This window comes from Motacilla alba, chromosome 18 (assembly GCF_015832195.1).
Source record: "Motacilla alba alba isolate MOTALB_02 chromosome 18, Motacilla_alba_V1.0_pri, whole genome shotgun sequence".
Classification (NCBI taxonomy): domain Eukaryota; kingdom Metazoa; phylum Chordata; class Aves; order Passeriformes; family Motacillidae; genus Motacilla; species Motacilla alba.
In genome coordinates this window covers 9,001,879-9,019,746 of record NC_052033.1, presented here as the reverse complement: position 1 = coordinate 9,019,746, position 17,868 = coordinate 9,001,879, and the positions used below count along the sequence as shown (strand labels likewise).

General features: G+C 40.0%; 1 protein-coding gene across 3 annotated transcripts in view; it reads left to right on the top strand.

The window, feature by feature from the left end:
* Positions 1–17,868, top strand: part of PRKCA (protein kinase C alpha) — a 145,680-nt gene that overhangs the window by 91,212 nt on the left and 36,600 nt on the right. For all 3 annotated transcript variants that reach the window (XM_038156964.1, XM_038156966.1, XM_038156965.1), the window contains exons 4-8: positions 3,716–3,827; positions 4,564–4,692; positions 14,186–14,342; positions 14,436–14,570; positions 15,326–15,422. In XM_038156964.1, the coding sequence (XP_038012892.1) occupies positions 3,716–3,827; positions 4,564–4,692; positions 14,186–14,342; positions 14,436–14,570; positions 15,326–15,422 (630 nt within the window). The remainder of the gene's footprint in view (positions 1–3,715; positions 3,828–4,563; positions 4,693–14,185; positions 14,343–14,435; positions 14,571–15,325; positions 15,423–17,868) is intronic.

Here is a 17,868-nt window from a genome sequence, read left to right as displayed (position 1 = left end):
TTTTTCAAATAAAATATCTAAATTTCTGTGATATCAATTGCCCAGAAGTTTTTATCCCATTTAATTACACCATATTGCATTAAGTTTTACTCACAAAAATGGAGGACTGAAGAATTCACTTCTTAGCAGGAAAATAACAACGAATTTTATTAGAGCATGTCATCACTGCTGAACGAGTACTTCCCCATTGCTTTCCCAATGCCACTTTCTCCCCTCAGAACTTTGATGGATTTTGGAAACAGAAGTAGGTTTTCCCTGTAGAGTTTCACAATTAATCTATGCCAAGTTTAATGCAAAGTTCAATTCTCTTGCAAATAGCAGCCATTATTTGGCAGTTCATCTGTCAGATCCTGGCTTGCCTCCCTGTGTTTACTACAAAATGGGGCTGCCAGCTCTGCTTTGGGAATTACTGAAAGTTTACATTGATGAAAAAGGGATATTTGAAGAAAATTTACAGGAGCTTTCCTTCAGCTCCATAGTTTGCCTTTAGCCAAAAAAAAAATGCTAAGGACAACATGATTTCCTCTATGATGCACATAAGTTTATTAATGCATATTTAACACTGGGAAGTATGAACCTGTATTAACAACTGATAAAATAATTGCTGTTAATAGAACTAATTACAGCTGGCAATGTAGTAATTATTATTAATATGATTGCTTAGAATAAAGTATGAGGTATAGATTCAAGGGTAGTTTTGAGTGCATGAGAAATCCTCATCAATATGGGAATAAGATGAAGAATTTTGTCATCTGTGGTGGGTGGATAATGATCCCTTGGCTTTCTCTAGATGGTCTTGGACTTGCTTCCTAAATAAGAATACCTTCTGGACTTCAAGTTACCAAAAAAACCAAAAAAAAACCAAACCCAAAACCATGGGATTGAAGCAGAAAATAGGATAAAACACTGATGAAGAGTGTACTCTCTTATGTGGCAGGCTTTAAATGTTTTTTAGGACATTCTATTAAAGGGATCTTTAAAGAGAGATTTCCTACAAAGTTTCCAGTTCAGGAGTAGTTTTGGTATTATTTTCCATTGTCCTCTTCTTGTTATGAAGGACTTTGTGTGCATATAGAATAATAATAGCTAATAATAGTCAGAACATTTTGCTTCTCCTTACAAAATCTAATTCATATCAAGATTGTTGATTTGAAAGGCCCCACAGAGGAGTTTTCAAACACGGATAGAAAACTAAGATTCAGTATAGAAAACAAACACTGAATCAAATTATATACATTGAGTCCTGCAGGGCCAACTCCAACGTTTAATCCAACTTGATTTATTTATTTCTTTATACATGTGACTGGTTCTTCTTGTTTTCTAAGAATGCTTTTCCTGGGATTTTGTAGCCACACAGAGCTCTGTAGTCAGGCATGAGGCCTCACTTGTGTTGGTTTTCAGTGAGTACAGAACATTGTCCTTACATGTCACAACATTTGTAAGCCACACACACCCCTGCTTAACTTAATTACAGGCACATTCCATTGTTTGGAATGAAATTATTTGGCAGTGTTCCATAATTTCGGGATAATATGCAGGTTCAATGTATTTAGTAAACCTTGACTGTAATAATTTCCCATAGCTTGGAATGAAATTATTTGGCAGTATTCCATAATTTCAGGATAATATGCAGGTTCAATGTATTTAGTAGACATTGACTGTAATAATCTCCTTCCCCTCTGTACCATTACTTTATACTCATAAATATCACTTGTGCCAGATGTCAAACACAACTTTAAAACTCTGTTTTAAAGTCATTCTTAGGAGCTGTGGCTTTTGTCCTTCTCAGCCACAGATGTCTCACCAGAGTCATGTTTAAGTGTAGACATTTATAAGGCAACAAGTCCCCTTCTGTCATCTAAACAAAACAATTTAGGGAAGAATTAGCTTCCCAACTGTGGTTTAAATTGTTTGGAAGGCACATAGTCACTGAGCCACCAGAGAGCCCTTCTGCACAGGCACGTTCCCATGACCCTGAGCCACCAGGCCTGTTGCTGTGCCTTTAATAAATCATGAAACAGATGTTCTCTGGAGCCCTGGCTGTCACTCCACTGAGGTTCACTGTGTTTACAAAATAAATGCAGTTGGTAGCAGTTAGCATTTCATGTCTCAGGCTGTTACAACAAGCAGAATTATTGAAATAGTTTCAATTTGAATTTGTAATGTAAAGCCTTTATTGTTATCCTGGGTGCTCCATGATTTCCTTCCATACATTGAAAAGCAGTGCTTATAGATTCACTGCAAAACGCAGAATCAGTACCCAATGAATTCACATGAAGAATGCTACCAAAACATTAAAAACCTTCACAAAGGGTAATATGGCAAAATAGTAAAATTTGAAGGCAACGTTTTGCCTTCTCATAGCCATATTTTTGTGAGAATTACTAATCAAAACTCCCAGATTTCTTCAGAAAGCACTTACACTAGAGAGATCTTTTCATTTTGAGGAAAGAGTCAGCAGGCTTTCCCTTTTGAGTAACATGCTGGGCTTCCCTTTTGATTTTTTGGAAAGCATTGATAGGCAGGTAAATTTTAAAAAACAGTATATTTATAAGACAATTTAACAATTCTTACTCAATACAAAGGTATAATACAAAATGTAGACAGAAGGGAAACATTTTAATGTCTCGTTTTGCAGCTGTGTTTTCACTGAGGGTGTTTCAGACCTGGCATTTCATGATTTCCAAGGTCTTTCTGAAAAGAGAGTTAGCAAGGCTGGATTTCAAACCCCAGTGTGGTTTTTAATGAAGAGTTACTGCTCCCCCCAGTTTCTGACCGAGGCTGTGTAGGGATAGTTCTGACTAAAATGCAGCTGGAGCAGGGAGGGGTCATAAAGGATTTGAGGATAAAGAAGTTGTGCACAGGACAGGGCCATCACCACGGTTGCTTTGGCATTGCACATCTGGAGCTCTGCAACGAGCCTGGCATGGGTGAACATATGGAAGATGTGGTTTCTTCCTCTGAAATAAATGTTCCTGCTTTTCCAGAGGGGACCCTTACTCCTACAGAAACAGCAGATGCCTTTGGATGTGTCAAGTGTTTAAGTGATTTGGGTGGATTCCCTTTCACTGGGTCTAAATTAGGAAACATTTCCAAGCTGCTGACGGCCTGAAAATGTCCTCACTCTTAAGTTTCTCTGCTCAAAAATCAGACGGGAACAGCAATCTCTGTAAAATATTTACCACGTGCCAAGTCAGAATTAATTTCCTTTCACTCACAACAATAGAGATTATAAAGTTGCAGCATTTCAAGATGATCCCATCTGTAAAATCCTGATTTTACAGTCGTTGGACTGTGTTCCAGATTAGCCCATGAACAGTTTTTTCCCAGTTCTCTTGCTGTATTTTGTGTCACATTTCAGAACAGTGACAATAACACTCTGTAATTAGTCTGTGAGTCTTCAGCCACAGACCGAACACTGCCATTAAACTTTATGTATGTGAGCAGTCAGTAAATGAATTTTAGTGTCCATAAATCATGGGAACAAGCCTAAGCTGACACATTTTTTCTTACAGCACCATAAAAAGGAGAATTAGGAACTGAGGCAATGTGACTCTGCCAATGCAGGTACCACTGAGGAGAAGCTACACACTGAAACATATTGTCCTGCAGCATAATTTGCAAAGCTGGAAAGTTTTTGGTATTTGAAGTAATAAATTAAAGACGTGGTAATTTATCTTCCAGGACTTAGAATCTATGTTTGTTTTCCCTGCAGGATCCCAGAAGCAAGCACAAGTTCAAGATCCACACCTATGGCAGCCCCACCTTCTGTGACCATTGTGGGTCTCTGCTCTACGGGCTCCTGCACCAGGGGATGAAATGTGACAGTGAGTGAAGTTTTCCTTCTGCTGCCAAAGGGGTGCTCTAGAAAGGGAGTGGAAGCCCTGGATAACAGCTTCTTACTTCGTTTCTCTGGAAAATACAATTTCAAATGTCAGCTATTTATAGTCCTGGTATATTTCAAGTGGACATTTCAGTACTATAATAACTGAGTAATTAAAATCACCTCTTCTGCTGAGAACATGGTGTACTCAGTTTGATGTGGCTGAAGAGCCTTTGTCATGGCAGTCTTGAGAAAGAAAGCCTCTCTTTGGACTGTCTGGGTGAATACACTCTCAAAGACCGGAATTTCAGTTCAATTTGTAGTCAAGGTCTGGTATTTTCCTTGTGTTTAATTTGTCTTGGAAGACTCCCACTATCAAAACCTAATAATCAATTAAACCTGCCTTCCTTCATTGCTGACGTGAATGCTCTGTTTTCTTAGTCATATTCCCAGCAAGTCTTTATTCCCTTTTCCCTTTTTCCCCCCTCTTGCACTTCATGCAATAAACATAATGAGATGTTTAGCTTTCTGAAGTGGATGATTTTATTTTCTGTTGTATTAACCCTCTACAGAAAGTATTGCAAGATGGGAACCAGCCGTGGCGTTTGGTTGAAAACCAGGCAGCTGTAATCTGAAAGTCTTGCCAATAATTAAGCATTTAGTCTTAATTTTCACTTTTATTAAATTTTCACTAAATTTTTAGCTTCTTATGGGTGTCTGAACCGTTTTTATGTCCACAGCCTGTGACATGAACGTTCACAAACAATGTGTGATAAATGTCCCAAGCCTCTGTGGCATGGACCACACAGAGAAGAGAGGAAGGATTTATCTGAAAGCTGAAGTCACTGGAGACAAACTGGAAGTTACAGGTAAACTGCTCATTTTGGAGGGTTTCAGGTTTTACAAATGTGTGATTCACACTGTGAGTTTGTGTACCTTGGTTAGATCTTTGTGCATTAAAGCTGCTGATGGAGAATTTCCTTCCAGAAGTGGGAGGATTTCTTACAGCATGGCTTTGGATCAAGAAACTCTATGAAGCTGTGTTCGTAAAAATAAGTAGAAAAAAAAATCTGTAGTAACAGCTTTAAAAACTTGGAAATATTAGTTAGAAAATCACTGTCTTGTCAGTTTTCCTTGTCAAAAGCAGCCCAGCAGGACGAGTTGCTGTTCAGGAAGTTACCCATCATCTTCAGAGCATGAGAGATACACTAAACCTTCATCAGCTGAGGGCTTGTTTCCTGTATTTGAGAGTGTTGAATAAACAAAGGCAACTGGGATTCAATCCCAAATACTGCTCCCAGTGAGTTTTAAAATAAAAAGAGATAGTTCTCACATCCTATAAGCTTAAGCTTACCAAGATGGGGAGGAGGCAGAGAAAGGAAGGAAGGAAGGAAGGAGAGGGTGGCAGTTGCTTTCCTTGGAAGCGTTTCTCTGGGATTGGTGAAGAACCTGTGGCTGTGCACACCCACACCCCCACAGACCCATCCCAAGCCTGGAATTCCAGAACACTCCATGAAACCAGAACAGGGCACAGTGCTTTTGTTGCTGCCTGTTTGGTGTTGTGAAATGGAATTGAATTCGGGGGCAAAGGCAGAGCAGGACAAACTTGGAGGTTTCTTAGAACATCTCCTTTGCATAGAGAAAATCAGGCCATCACTGAATTTTCACAGCTTCCAGACCCAGCAAACTACCCTGTTGACATTATTCCTCCGTGGCTTTGTTCTCTCTAAATCCAAATACCTCCATATTCTCCTGTCAAAGCCTGTAAAATGCATTGAAAAGGAGGAGTTTGATAAAATTTAGTTAGAAAGGATCAGAATAGATCCCAAGTGATGCTTAATTGTGGCTTAACTTTTCAAAGAGCTTCCTGTCAACGTGGGAGGGGGAAATTTGTCCAAGGTACTGTCATTAGCAGAAGGTGGTTTCACTTAGTAATGAGGCGTTTCAGAGATGGTGATGCAGCTTCTAAAAGTAATTGTACCATGAGAGGGAATTAATTTAAAAATCATCCGAGTGACAAAATTTAATATTTGCTTTATTCTGGGCCGCTTTGCAGCAAGGCTCTTAAATATGGCTTAAACTTTCTGCAATAATGCACATAATTTGACAAATAGTGTGTGCTTATTTCCTGATGATTCAGTTGGGTTTAATCCTTTTAGGGACAAAAGCGTTTATCACAAGTCATTGTGGAACCAAGGCACTGTAAAGTGGTTATACAAACAAGGATTCTTTTAGTTCTCAGTTTTATTTGAAAAGGTCTTGTCTGAGATGTGAACGTGGTAAAATTGTAACAGATATTTTACAGGTTTTCTCCACAGGCTCTTTTAGGTGTGAGTGTACTTGGCAAATGGCATTTCTATTGTGTTTATAAATAAAACATTTCCATCCCCCAATTAAGTAGGTTTCTGGACAACAAGAAGAATATTTACTATAACTTTGTTATGTATAAAACCATTGCAGTGCTGTTGTTGTGGTTGAGGCTTGTCAGCACTTCCAAGCTTGCTTTAAATAAAAATGAAAATTGTCCTGAAAGCAAGCTGCTTTTTTGGTTTTTACATAAAAATACCATATGGACCAAGCCAAAATGACATTTCAGGTGCCTTTTGTGTGTGTTTGACTGAAAAGGAAGTTAGCAATTGCAAGTTCACGGACAATTACAAAATGCAAAAATATTCTCCTAGAAAGCCATTGCTTCTAAAATACTTACTGACAAAACCTTTGTAAGAATTTGCAGTTCTCAGAGCTCCCAGGCAGAACATCACTGCCTTTAGCTTTGGGAAAGGAGGTGAATTAAACGTCCAGGAGGTTTAGGGACAGCAGGAAAAATAACCAATCATTGACTTTTTAGTTTGAGCCTTTGTCTGAATCTGTTTCAGAGGAATTGCTGTGGTGTTGAACTCCTCCAGCTGAATCCCTCAATATCCCTGCTCTGCATCCTGTTTGGGTTATTAATTAGTTCCTGCTGATTCCTTCCCAGCCAGCCTTGATTGCATGCAAAACATTTGTGCTGCTGAAGGGGACCTGCCACTGGTGTTGGTGCAGATCCATGGGCATCCCAAGGGTGCCAGCCCCACCAGGGCACAGCTGCGGGGTGGGGTCCTCTGGGGGATGTGGTTTATCTGTTTGGATCTAACCTAATCTATTTCTGATCCAGGGCTTATCTGGCACATCCCAATTTCTCTTTTCTGCCTGCTTCTTTGGGGGGTTTTGGGGTGCCTTTTGTTTCCAGGAAGCCCCACAGTACACACACACTGAGTGTTTTCCTGAGAACATGGTGGAAATTGGGCTGGTTTTTAATTCCCAGTGAATTCTAGGAAGGAGCTGCTCAGTGGCTCCCTCAGATTATCCACAATCTCCAACATGGCAGGTTCTGAATGGAATTAATGGTGGAAATAATTCAGTCCTGTGTATAAACACATTTAATTCCAAGTAGTGAAGTCAGATCTTCAACCCAGGTGCATCAGTGGGGACACCCAGGTTTTTCTGTGGGAACTGCAGAGACTCTGCAGCACTGCTTCACAGAGGAGCTGGAATTTTGGATTGATGTCCTCTGCCATAACCTCACCATCTTCTCCAGGGCTGCTCCATCTGCCCCATTCAATGCTCATTTGTGCTGTAGTTCTTAAACATCAGTGGTTTGTTTTCAATGGTTGAGTTACTTGCTTGAGAGTTGAGTTGAATATTAATAATTTATGGCACTTGCAGTACAGAAATGTGGTAGTTTTCTTTTTACAGAAACACTCTTGCATATTTCTGAAATCTCTGAGTTCATGACCCTTTCACAGGTTGGATTGACGTGGGGGGTTTGCTCTTAAGCATAGTAAAGTGCTTTTTGCTATTCTTAATCTCTGCTTTTTACACTGAATTTTCTTCCTCCTGATGTGTGCTAGAAGTTTTTTCACTCTTACATTTACTCCTTGACCCATCTGATAATTTAGGGCTCTTCTGAGTGAGCTCGTAGGTGGTTGAATCACAGTTCTGATTTTTTTAACTTTATTTTTTGAATTATTTTTATAGTGAAAGAACAATAACCTTTGGGAGAAAAATAACCCATCTGGTGCACTGATATATAAAATGATGCCACGATATTGGGACTTTAAACTGTGACCTCTGAGGCACTGGGAGTTGGAAGTGACAGCAGGTGACAGAGAGGATCTGCCCTCCTGACACTCTTTAGAGACAGGATGGTGGTGACTCTGTGATTAAAACACATATAGGTACAGCCCAGAATTTCCAAGGGGGTTTTTAACTGTATTTTCCTAAGCTGCAAGGGTCAGAAAATCTGGTTTTATTCTTCAGTGGTGCTTCTGTTATTTAAGAGCAGAGGAGAGCTGTGAGTGAAGCCTGCAGAGGTTGGGAGCACACAGCAGGCTCCGCAGCAGTGATCTCCCCAGGAGCTCTGTGCTCCCCACTGGACATTTCCCAGATTTTTTATGAGTGTGGGAGTGCTGAGCCACCTCCTGGCACTGCATATTAATGTCCTGTCGTGCAGCTGGGGCAGGAACCTGCACCCAGACAGGCTGGGGACACAAACTGCAGAGTTTTGGCACGTTTCAAGATTCTCATCAAAACTGCTTCCTTAAAAGACCCCACCATGCACACTCTGGTAATTTCATTTTGATTTTCTAGGTCAGTGGTAGTGTCTGTCTTTGTTAGCGTTCATTTTATAGTATCTGCAACTGCTTTTGAAAGGGAACATAAATGAATATTCTGGCTGTTTGACCAGCTTTTAGTACCAAATGCCTATAAAGGGATCCCAAATAATTGTTTCCATGTGGGAGACATTTTGAACATCTCAAAAAACATGAATCTCATGGTTTACTCCACTAATATCTTCTTTCTGACATTCCCAGAATCTGCAGGGTTGCTGCAGTCATTACAGGAAAAGCTGTGCCTTTAGCAATGCCAGCCCTGGTGACAACTAAAAGCTTCCTTCCCACTTCAGTCATTAAATTTACTTTACCATGAAGAAACAGGCAATGCAAGGTGTTTAAAAAAAACCATTAATTTTTCAGTAATGGCCATCTGCATGCATCCAAAAATATTAACTAGATCCTATATATTTATATAAGATAAGAATTAGAAATGGAGCAGCCTGAAGCCTTTTCCAGATTATTTGATCCATCTTGTGGTAAGATTTTTGTTTCATTAAGCAGCTGTGCTGCCCAGTAGTGCATATATTTTAAGGTGGTATTTTTTGTAAAGATAATCTCCATGAAAACTAATATAGAATTGTTTCTAAGAGATTTCCAGGTGAGCTTGAACCTATTGCAGACAGAAGAACTTAGGAAGCAGTGTTAGGGATGATGGCACATTTTTTATTAGTAGGAGAGAATATCTCGATAAATACAGAGGAATCAAGTCTCATGCAACATTGGTTCATTTTTCTCCTTGTTCTAGACAAGGATATTCTTCAGCTGTTCCTTGTCCCTCACCTGTACAGTGCAGGTGTTCATTCTGCTGCCTTTTTTCAGGGCTCAGCCACTGGGCTTGGGAGGGATATGAAAAGAAATCTTCCCTGGGCAGGGGACTAGTTATGGAATAGAGAAAATCTCTGAAAGCCCTTTTAGTGATGAAAACCACAGAGACTGAAAATTGCCTGGAAAGCAGGATTTGTTTCAGTCAGTTGTACCTGTGAGTCACAAGCACAGAAAGGAAGAGTTCAGCGAATTTTAATAAAATCTCCTAAAAGATCTTCAGTGAAAGCTGAGTATTTGGGTTTTGCATTCAAAGAGTACAAATCCAAAAATGGGAAGAAAGACTATTTTCAGTGATAGGTAAATCTTTAAAACTGTGATTGAGGGGTGCAGGAGGGTACTGGGGAGAAAGTTCCTTGGTTGGGAGTGCAAGATCCTCTTGCACTGACGCATCCGGAAACTGGGCAAATCAGAAAATCTGCTCCAGAAACCTCTTCAGGAGGCAATGAGAATTTTGGAACCATTTAAGAATGCTTTGTTGTGAGAAGACAGGGACTTTATGATGTATTGGAGCTAACAGCAGTCCCACTTTTCCTTCATTTCTCTGGATACTGTGCCAGGTGAGACCACTGGAGTCTTGCAGTGTCTCCTAAAAGCAGCTTTTGGCACAAGGGTGAGAGATTTCTGCTCATCTCAGCTGCCTGCAGGACTAAAAGATTGGCAAGAAATGCTTGCTGTGATTAGTAAACTGTTTTATTACCCACATTTGGGAATTCAGGAAAAAGGGAGCTGTGACTCACTTGTGAAGGAACTGAGTGGACTCATGCTCGAATCATTCAGCTTTGTCCTAGGGACAGTAACATTTATTTAGTCATCCCCATGATTAAATTTATCTGCTGGTACCTCAAGAAGCTGTAAATCCACAACTGCATATGGCTTGCAACTCTTGACCTGCACAATCTCATGGAAGAAGTTTCAGCTTTGTCATCCTCTCTCTGAATTCCTTAAAATCCTTCCTGAAGTTCTTCTCTTTACAAGAAATGTTGGTTGTTCTCTGTCAGCCCACTCTGTTTTATTTAGGTTTTTATTTAAAGGATGAATACCTAAGAAGCAGCTCTGTATTTGCTCATGTCCTTACACTATTCCTGGAAAAGTGGGTGTCCCAGTTCTAGCCATGGCTCCTGGATGGATACTGCAGGTTTATAAGCAGTACTTGATAGAAGAGATGTAGGACAGTCATCAAATGATCTGAATTTTCCATTGAATACACATTTATGATCTCCATTAGCAAGGAGGAGGAAACTGGCACATTTTATCCATAATGCAAGTTGAGAATTATTTCTGGGCTTTAGAAGAAAACCTGAGCAAGACTGGATTTGTTTGAGACATCAATCCATACTTTTCTTTGTTGTCTTTTTATCTGTGGGCTTTCTCAGACGCCATTAAGAATCCAATCTGGACAAAATGTTCATGAATTTTCCTGGTGGCTTTCCTCAGTACAGAGATTATTATCATCCCTAATATTTATGGCAGGAAACTGACATGTAGTATTTCAGGTTTCTACCCAAAGTGAGGCTGAACTGCACCCCTCTTCAACCTTCTCTAATTTAGGGTAACATCTCTGTCACAGCGTAGAGTTTAATTAACCAATAATTACCAAGCAGGATGAGACTGCTTGCTATGGTTACAATTAGAGCAGAATTCAGCCACTGTACATTGATTTATTTTCATGGAGTTATTTTTTCGTTTAACTTTCTCAACCACACACAAGAAATCTTGCCTTTGGTGGGGAGGGGAATCTCTTCTTCATGTCAGTTCTCCAAGAGAAACCTGATCTGTCCTGTTAAAAATAGGGCACATTGAAGAGATGAACCACTTGGATGCTAATTCTTGATAAGCACTATTTAGCACAAGTATCATCACGCTGTTTCCTCAGGAAAAGAAGTGCTAAGTCAGTTGGAAAAAGATGTCTGAGGGTATTAATTATGCAGACAAAAGTACAAATGGGCCAGATATCTTAAACCAGGGAGTGAGATAATGACTTCGTTAGCAGCCTGGTTTTAGTACATGTTGCATTTTTCCTTCCCAATTAATCTTTGAGCTTCTCTTTTTTGCATTTAGAGTTTGTGGTTTGTTTTTTTTTTTGTTTTTTTTTTCTATTTTCTGTGTTTGCTGCAGGAGAAAGCAGCAATTTTACACATGCTGGTAGAGCTGATTTGCAGCTTTTATCAGGGCTGGGCAGGGGTGGCTTTGTCCAGGGATCTCTCCTTGGCAGAGCCTCCACATCCACCAAGCCCATCACTCAGAATTCTGCCTGTTTCACACTGGGCCTCTGCAGGGAAAATTTAAACATAAAAGCTCAGCCTGGAGATGGTAAAATTAAGCAATTTTGTTCAGAGAATTTTAGCAGAAAAGTTACTAATGTATTTTTAGGAAGCTGTAGAACACGTGGAGATTTCTGCTCCTCACTTATGGCAAAGTGCAGCGTAGAAATAAAAATCAAAAAGTGGATTTTGAAGTAGTATCTCCTGTGCCAAACCTGGCAGTGCAGTCACAAAAACCATGCTGGAAAAAAAAAACACCAAAAAAGCAACAATAAACCCAAATATAGGATGAGAGAAAGCAGCTTGCACTGAAAGCTGTCACTTCATCCTTCACTTGCTTCATGGTTCTTAGTCCCTTTGGGATTGTAAAAACTTAGCTAAAATAAGTTATTTCATCTCAATGTTATTCCTGGGAAGTATTTGAAGATTCTTTTCAGTGCACTAAATTTTAAAAATTGGGTGGTTTGGTTTTTTTTTTTTGTGGGTTGAAAAGAAATGTTTTTCCAGCTGACCACAGGTGTGATGACCCCAGATGGCAAACTGAGAGTAAATGAGAGTGGGGAGTTTCTCTGGCCTGAAAGGAATCGTTTCCCCAGCTGCAAAACCCTGTCAGCTTTACACATGGGTTGCAGAAAAGTACAAATGAAATGGTCTGCAAAAAATAAAGCATGGTTCTGTTCTGTGCTTTTAACACACAGGGATTTTTTCCTGATACAATTCTTTGAGGAATGCACGTAGTGAATAGAATTACACTGTGTTCTAAAATTTTAGCCCATAAGCATTTTCTGTCTCTCCTTTTAAAACCAGAAATTTAAGAAACTTAATCAGTATCAACTGTTGGGTCACGTTAATGTGATTCGTTTCCAGCCGTGATCTAATTTCATTAATTAATTTACATCAGAGTATCTGTTCTGCATGAGAATTATCTTGACAAAGTAGAGTCTTCCAAAGCAGTAGCTCACATTCCTATACTCCTCTTATTCTATATATAAAATGTAAATAATATATTAAAAATATAAAATTTTAATATGTAATTTATATAAATTTAGTTATAAAATGTATAGAAATTTGTATAAAATATATTAAATTTATATGTGAAAAATTTATATAAATATATAAGTTATATATAAATATATATAATATTTATATAATATATACTCTCTATATAAAATATCTCTGTTGTTTGGATGCCTTGTAACCTCCATGCTGGGAAACAACAGATTGAAATCCTGGGAAGGTGTAGAATTTTGGGGTTGTAGTAAGAAAATGCCATTTAAATCTGGGGGAAGAGGACAATGTCTTGAGCAAACAGTAAATATTTGTTGCTGAAGATCCTGACACCTGTTCTCTCATTTTTGCATTAGCTCTAACTGACTTCTAAGTGGCTCTAAATTCCAAATTTCTGTAGGAAGCACTTTTCATCAAGAAATACTAAGTTGCTTAACAGTTGATCTTTCCTAAATTCCCTTCAGGTTTGTTCAGTTAGGCAGGTAAATTTTGGAAAGCACTCCGGAGTGACAGCAGTGCCTGAGGGCAGTGTGAGCTCTGGACAGTCTCTCCAGTGGCTCTCAAAGGCTGAAATTCTTTCTTCCCTTAGGAGCCATGGCACCCCAAAGCTTCTTGCAGTCTTCCTTCAGAGACAGTTCTGACCTCAAGCTCTGGCTGTTACGAGGGAGTTCCTGGGTGGAAGCTGTTTTCTGTCCCAAACAAGCCCAGGGCGTTGCTGCCCCCAGGTTTTGAGATGCCCAGCTGTGAACTCCAAATTCCCTATCCCACCCTGATCCCAGTTCATCAGCTGGGATTGGCTGGGTTTCACAGCATGAGGGAAATTCACCTTTGATTCCTCAGAATTCTTCTTGCAGGATGTGTAAGTGTTGCTCAAGTGTCTGCCAGAGGGAGGGCAGTGCTGGCTGTGCTCCCCCTTTGGGATTCTCTGCACTCCCCAGCTGCAGATTCCTGAGTGTTCCCGCTCTCCTTGGGGATCAGGAGCAGCTCGAGATAAATTAGCTCACCTTGTTTCTTCCTTTGGCATTGTCAAGGTAGAAAGCTGCGTTAGGATTTTTGTGAAGCTGGAGCTCCACTTGTGTTCCCTGCGCTTTTCCTTTGGTTGCTGTCATGCCAGTGCTCCCAAGGATTCCATCTGACAGCTAATGAGCCGTGAATCCGTGGGAAGGGTGGTGCTAGAAACCTTCCAAAGAGGGCTTGTGTCAAACACCTGATCCCCTGCAATCCTCTCTGATCTGCCTGTGCCTCTCACAGTCTTTGGCTCCTAATCTGTGGTTGTATAACCTAAGAGTGATGAGGGAACAAAAGCACAAAGAGTTGGTACCTGCTTGGAAAAATTACAGTGATGGATTTGGGTATTTAATCATTGCACTGCAGGGAGAGCTGCCTGGAAGCTGTGTGTTGCTTGTGAATCACTCTTCTCCTGTCATTGCTCCCTGCTATTCTTATAAATATCACTCAGTTCAACCTTTCCTTACAACAAGTAGTTTCTCCCATGCCAAGTCTGACAGGTGGGTTTCACATCTTATTTATTTGTCAGCGTGCTTCAATAGCTCTGGTCTGACATGTAATTTCTTTTTTACAGTGATGTGTAATCCTGTGTTTTATATTGACAGTGAGAGAAGCGAAAAACCTCATTCCCATGGATCCAAATGGACTTTCAGATCCTTATGTCAAACTGAAGCTCATCCCAGATCCTAAGAATGAAAGTAAACAAAAAACAAAAACCATCCGTTCTACCCTGAACCCGGACTGGAATGAGTCATTCACGTTGTGAGTTTAACACCCTGATTTCCTGGGGGTCTTTGGATGCATTCAATTGTTTATTTTGGTGTTGACCACTCCTCCATTTCTCTCCTTTTTCAGTAAATTAAAACCTACAGACAAAGATCGCCGGTTATCCGTGGAGGTCTGGGACTGGGATCGAACCACCAGGAATGATTTCATGGGGTCGCTCTCTTTTGGGGTGTCAGAGCTTATGAAAATGCCAGCCAGTGGATGGTAAGAGTTTCTGAAAAGAGAAGGAGAGAATACATCACCAAAAGTTTTAAACCTGTCCTTTTTTTTTTTTTTTTCAATGTGATCTACCTTTTATTTGAGCTTTTCGCTGTGTTTCAGGCTATAAATCCACTGAAGTGCAACTAAACCTAGGAAACACAGGCTATATATATATCAAAGGGGATAATAAAACAATTCCTTTTCTTTTATGGTGTTCCTGAAACTTCTGCTGGAGCCAGGAGCTGCTGCAAACTCAATTCTGTGAACACAGCCTTGTGATACAAATTTTATTTTTATCTCCAATATGATGTGTTCAATACTTAGTGTATCATGTTATATATAGCTCTGCAAATCCAAAGCACATGGAAACTGATCTCATAAAATGCCACCTCATTACCTGCCAGGAGAGGGTAAACTCATCACATCTCAAAAAGGACATTTCTTCAAAGACACTTGTGTAGGGCTGTGGAAGCACTGGAGACAAAGGTTCCTCCTCAGGGTTGGTGTCTCCCATCAGATCCCAGGATGAGTGGGAAGAATCTCCTTGTCCATTAAACTGCCTTGACAGATAGCTTGGGATGAAAGATCTGATTTCAGGTAAAATATATTCTACTTCTGAGGTTGCTTCAGGTCTCAGACATCACTTCTTTGCATACCTGTGACATTGATACAAACCACACGCAAACAACAAAATCAGATTTTTAAATCTATCAGGGAAAAAATATAAAGTCACCATTTTTTTCTGAAATCTACCACAGGTACAAGCTGCTGAATCAAGAAGAGGGTGAATACTACAACGTTCCAATTCCAGATGCTGATGAAGATGGAAATGCAGAGCTCCGACAGAAGTTTGAGGTGAGGATTAAACACAGATGTGTGCAACTAAATATTGCATTTATTTTTCACTTCACTACCAAAAAAACCCAAAATCTGTTAAATGATACATATGTTAGAGTGCTCCTGTTTCTGTCCCTGTGACAGCTCTGTGTGTCTGTGGTTTTCTTGAAGATTGGACCAAATGGTTTAATTCAGAGATGGCATCATTTTCCTGACAGTTCAGCTTCTCTGCTATGACACTTAGAAGTTGGTAATTTAAAATATGTTATGTCAAGTATATGTAATAATTTCAATGTCTTTTAACAATTGCTGCAAAATCTGCCAGCCACTATCACTGGTATCTGCATTATTTGACAAATGAAATTGTCAGAAACAATGGTATTTTAATACTTTTGAATGTTTCACACTGTAACTTGGGGTGTTTTAAGAAAATACTTTCAATGTTCACTCTTTGGAGCTTTAAAGTCTTTGCAGAAGGTTTTTATGTGAAATTCTGATCTCTGTAGTATGGGGAAGGATGTTGATTTTTTTTAAGGATCAGAGGTATTCCTGGGTATGTACAAATAAGAAAATCCAGAGAAAAGTGATGCTTTTTGCAGTGTCTTGCCTCCTGTGGTGCCAGCTGCAGAAGTTGGTAGCCACAAGGATGGTCTCATGTGCCACACAAAGGAGTTTTTTTGTTAATGATCAGACTCTGCCTCTTCTGACAACCACAGCCAGAATTACAGCAAAATGTGTGCTGGCCACTGAGCCCAGGAGCAGGACAGGTATGGCCTGGGGTGGGAGGGGTTTGCTGGGGCAGCTCCTCTCCCCTGCCTGCTCTCCCAGCTGCACACACAGCCAGGAGCTGGAAATATTCCAGTCTGCAGTTTACAACCTTAGCCAAGCTGTTTATCCAAACATAATGAATGTACCTGTTGTGCATAAACAAACCTGCCTGTTCCTTTCAACCTGAAATGGCAATTTTCTATGTTCACCATCAGGCAGAATTCTCCATTGTTATTATAAAAGATGGGTTAACCCACGAAAGTGAGGAAAAACGGCACATGTTCAACTTGCAAGAAGGAAAAAGAAAAGGTGCACCAATTTCTTCTGAACCCATTTGGATCAGCTCCCATGTCTGCAGCATGAACTATGATTTTTGTTACACATTTGAGAAGTATTTGAGCCTCCATTCCATTTTCCTTTCTTTACAGTCGTGATCTGACCAGTGTGATTTCATTTTGCTGCACTAGGTCATTTGCTATTCAAGATCATTTTTGGTTTTTATCCTCCCTAGAAGGAATAGCTTCAAAAGTAGTTCTGTCCATGCTTCTGTGCATTATTCAGAGTCTAGAATTGGGTGGATATTTATATATTGGTGATATAGGTATAAAATTTTAACTATTTTTTCTCAGGTCAGAGACAGCACAGAGACAAGTCACTAAAATTGTCCACTTAAAAATGTCAGCTATTACATGCAGTGTTTGCATATTGAATTTACAGTCTCTGAGGTTGATTCTTAATCCTGCTGTAAATGCTTTGGTTGCAGGAAGAACATTCAGGGTTTATCCATGTCTTGCAATGAAGTGGAGTAGAAATCCTGAGAGGATTGATGTAAAACTACTGGCCCTAGTCTCAGAGACAGCAGCTTCACCAAGGGGCAGCTCTGTCTCAGAAATAATTAGTCTGTCTCAAAGTCTAATTAGTTCAGCCTTGGCACTGTGTATTTGAGGCTCTCCCTGTTCTGAGCTAGTCTGCTTGGTGCTGTTTGAGTGACTGAATTAATCCAGGGAAGGGAATGGGTCTTCAACAGGCATACGGTGTCTCCAATAATTGTAATTTCTCAAGCTGGACAATGAGCAGTTTTAAAACTTGCTAAATGAGAGTATTGGTAGCTGAACAAACCCTGGAATTGTCACAGGGCCAGGGCTGGTGTAATGTGGTGTTACATGGCTGGAGGGTTTGGCTTCACCCTCTTTCCCTGTCTCAAAGTTTACCACGATGAGAAGGAGCAGAGGGAAGCAGAACCCTCCATGGAATATTCTTCCTTGCTTTCAAGGGGCATCACTGGGATGGCTTCTGAAAATTCACAGCACAGATGTCTGAATGGTGGTATTTCACTTATTAGCTATTCTGGTATGGCACATAAGTGCTGCTGACTCTGATCATCCTTTCCTTTATTTCTGTTATCATTTATATCCTGCCTTGCACAGGCATCTTATTTTAGGTGTCCTGTAATAAGGAACAAGTAGACAGCACTGAGAAAAATGCTGCTATTTGTGACATAATGACATCATCTAAATAAATATTTCCACTGCTCTAAAATCAGCATTGGAGCCTTACAGGAAGAAGATTGCAGGTCTTGACTGTCACTTTCCTGGGGGAGTGAATTTGTCAGGAGATTAAAAATACAGATGGACCAAAGGGTCTCACTGTGCCACCTTCCCATTTATCAGTTGATGGAAGGAAGGAGTAACTCCAG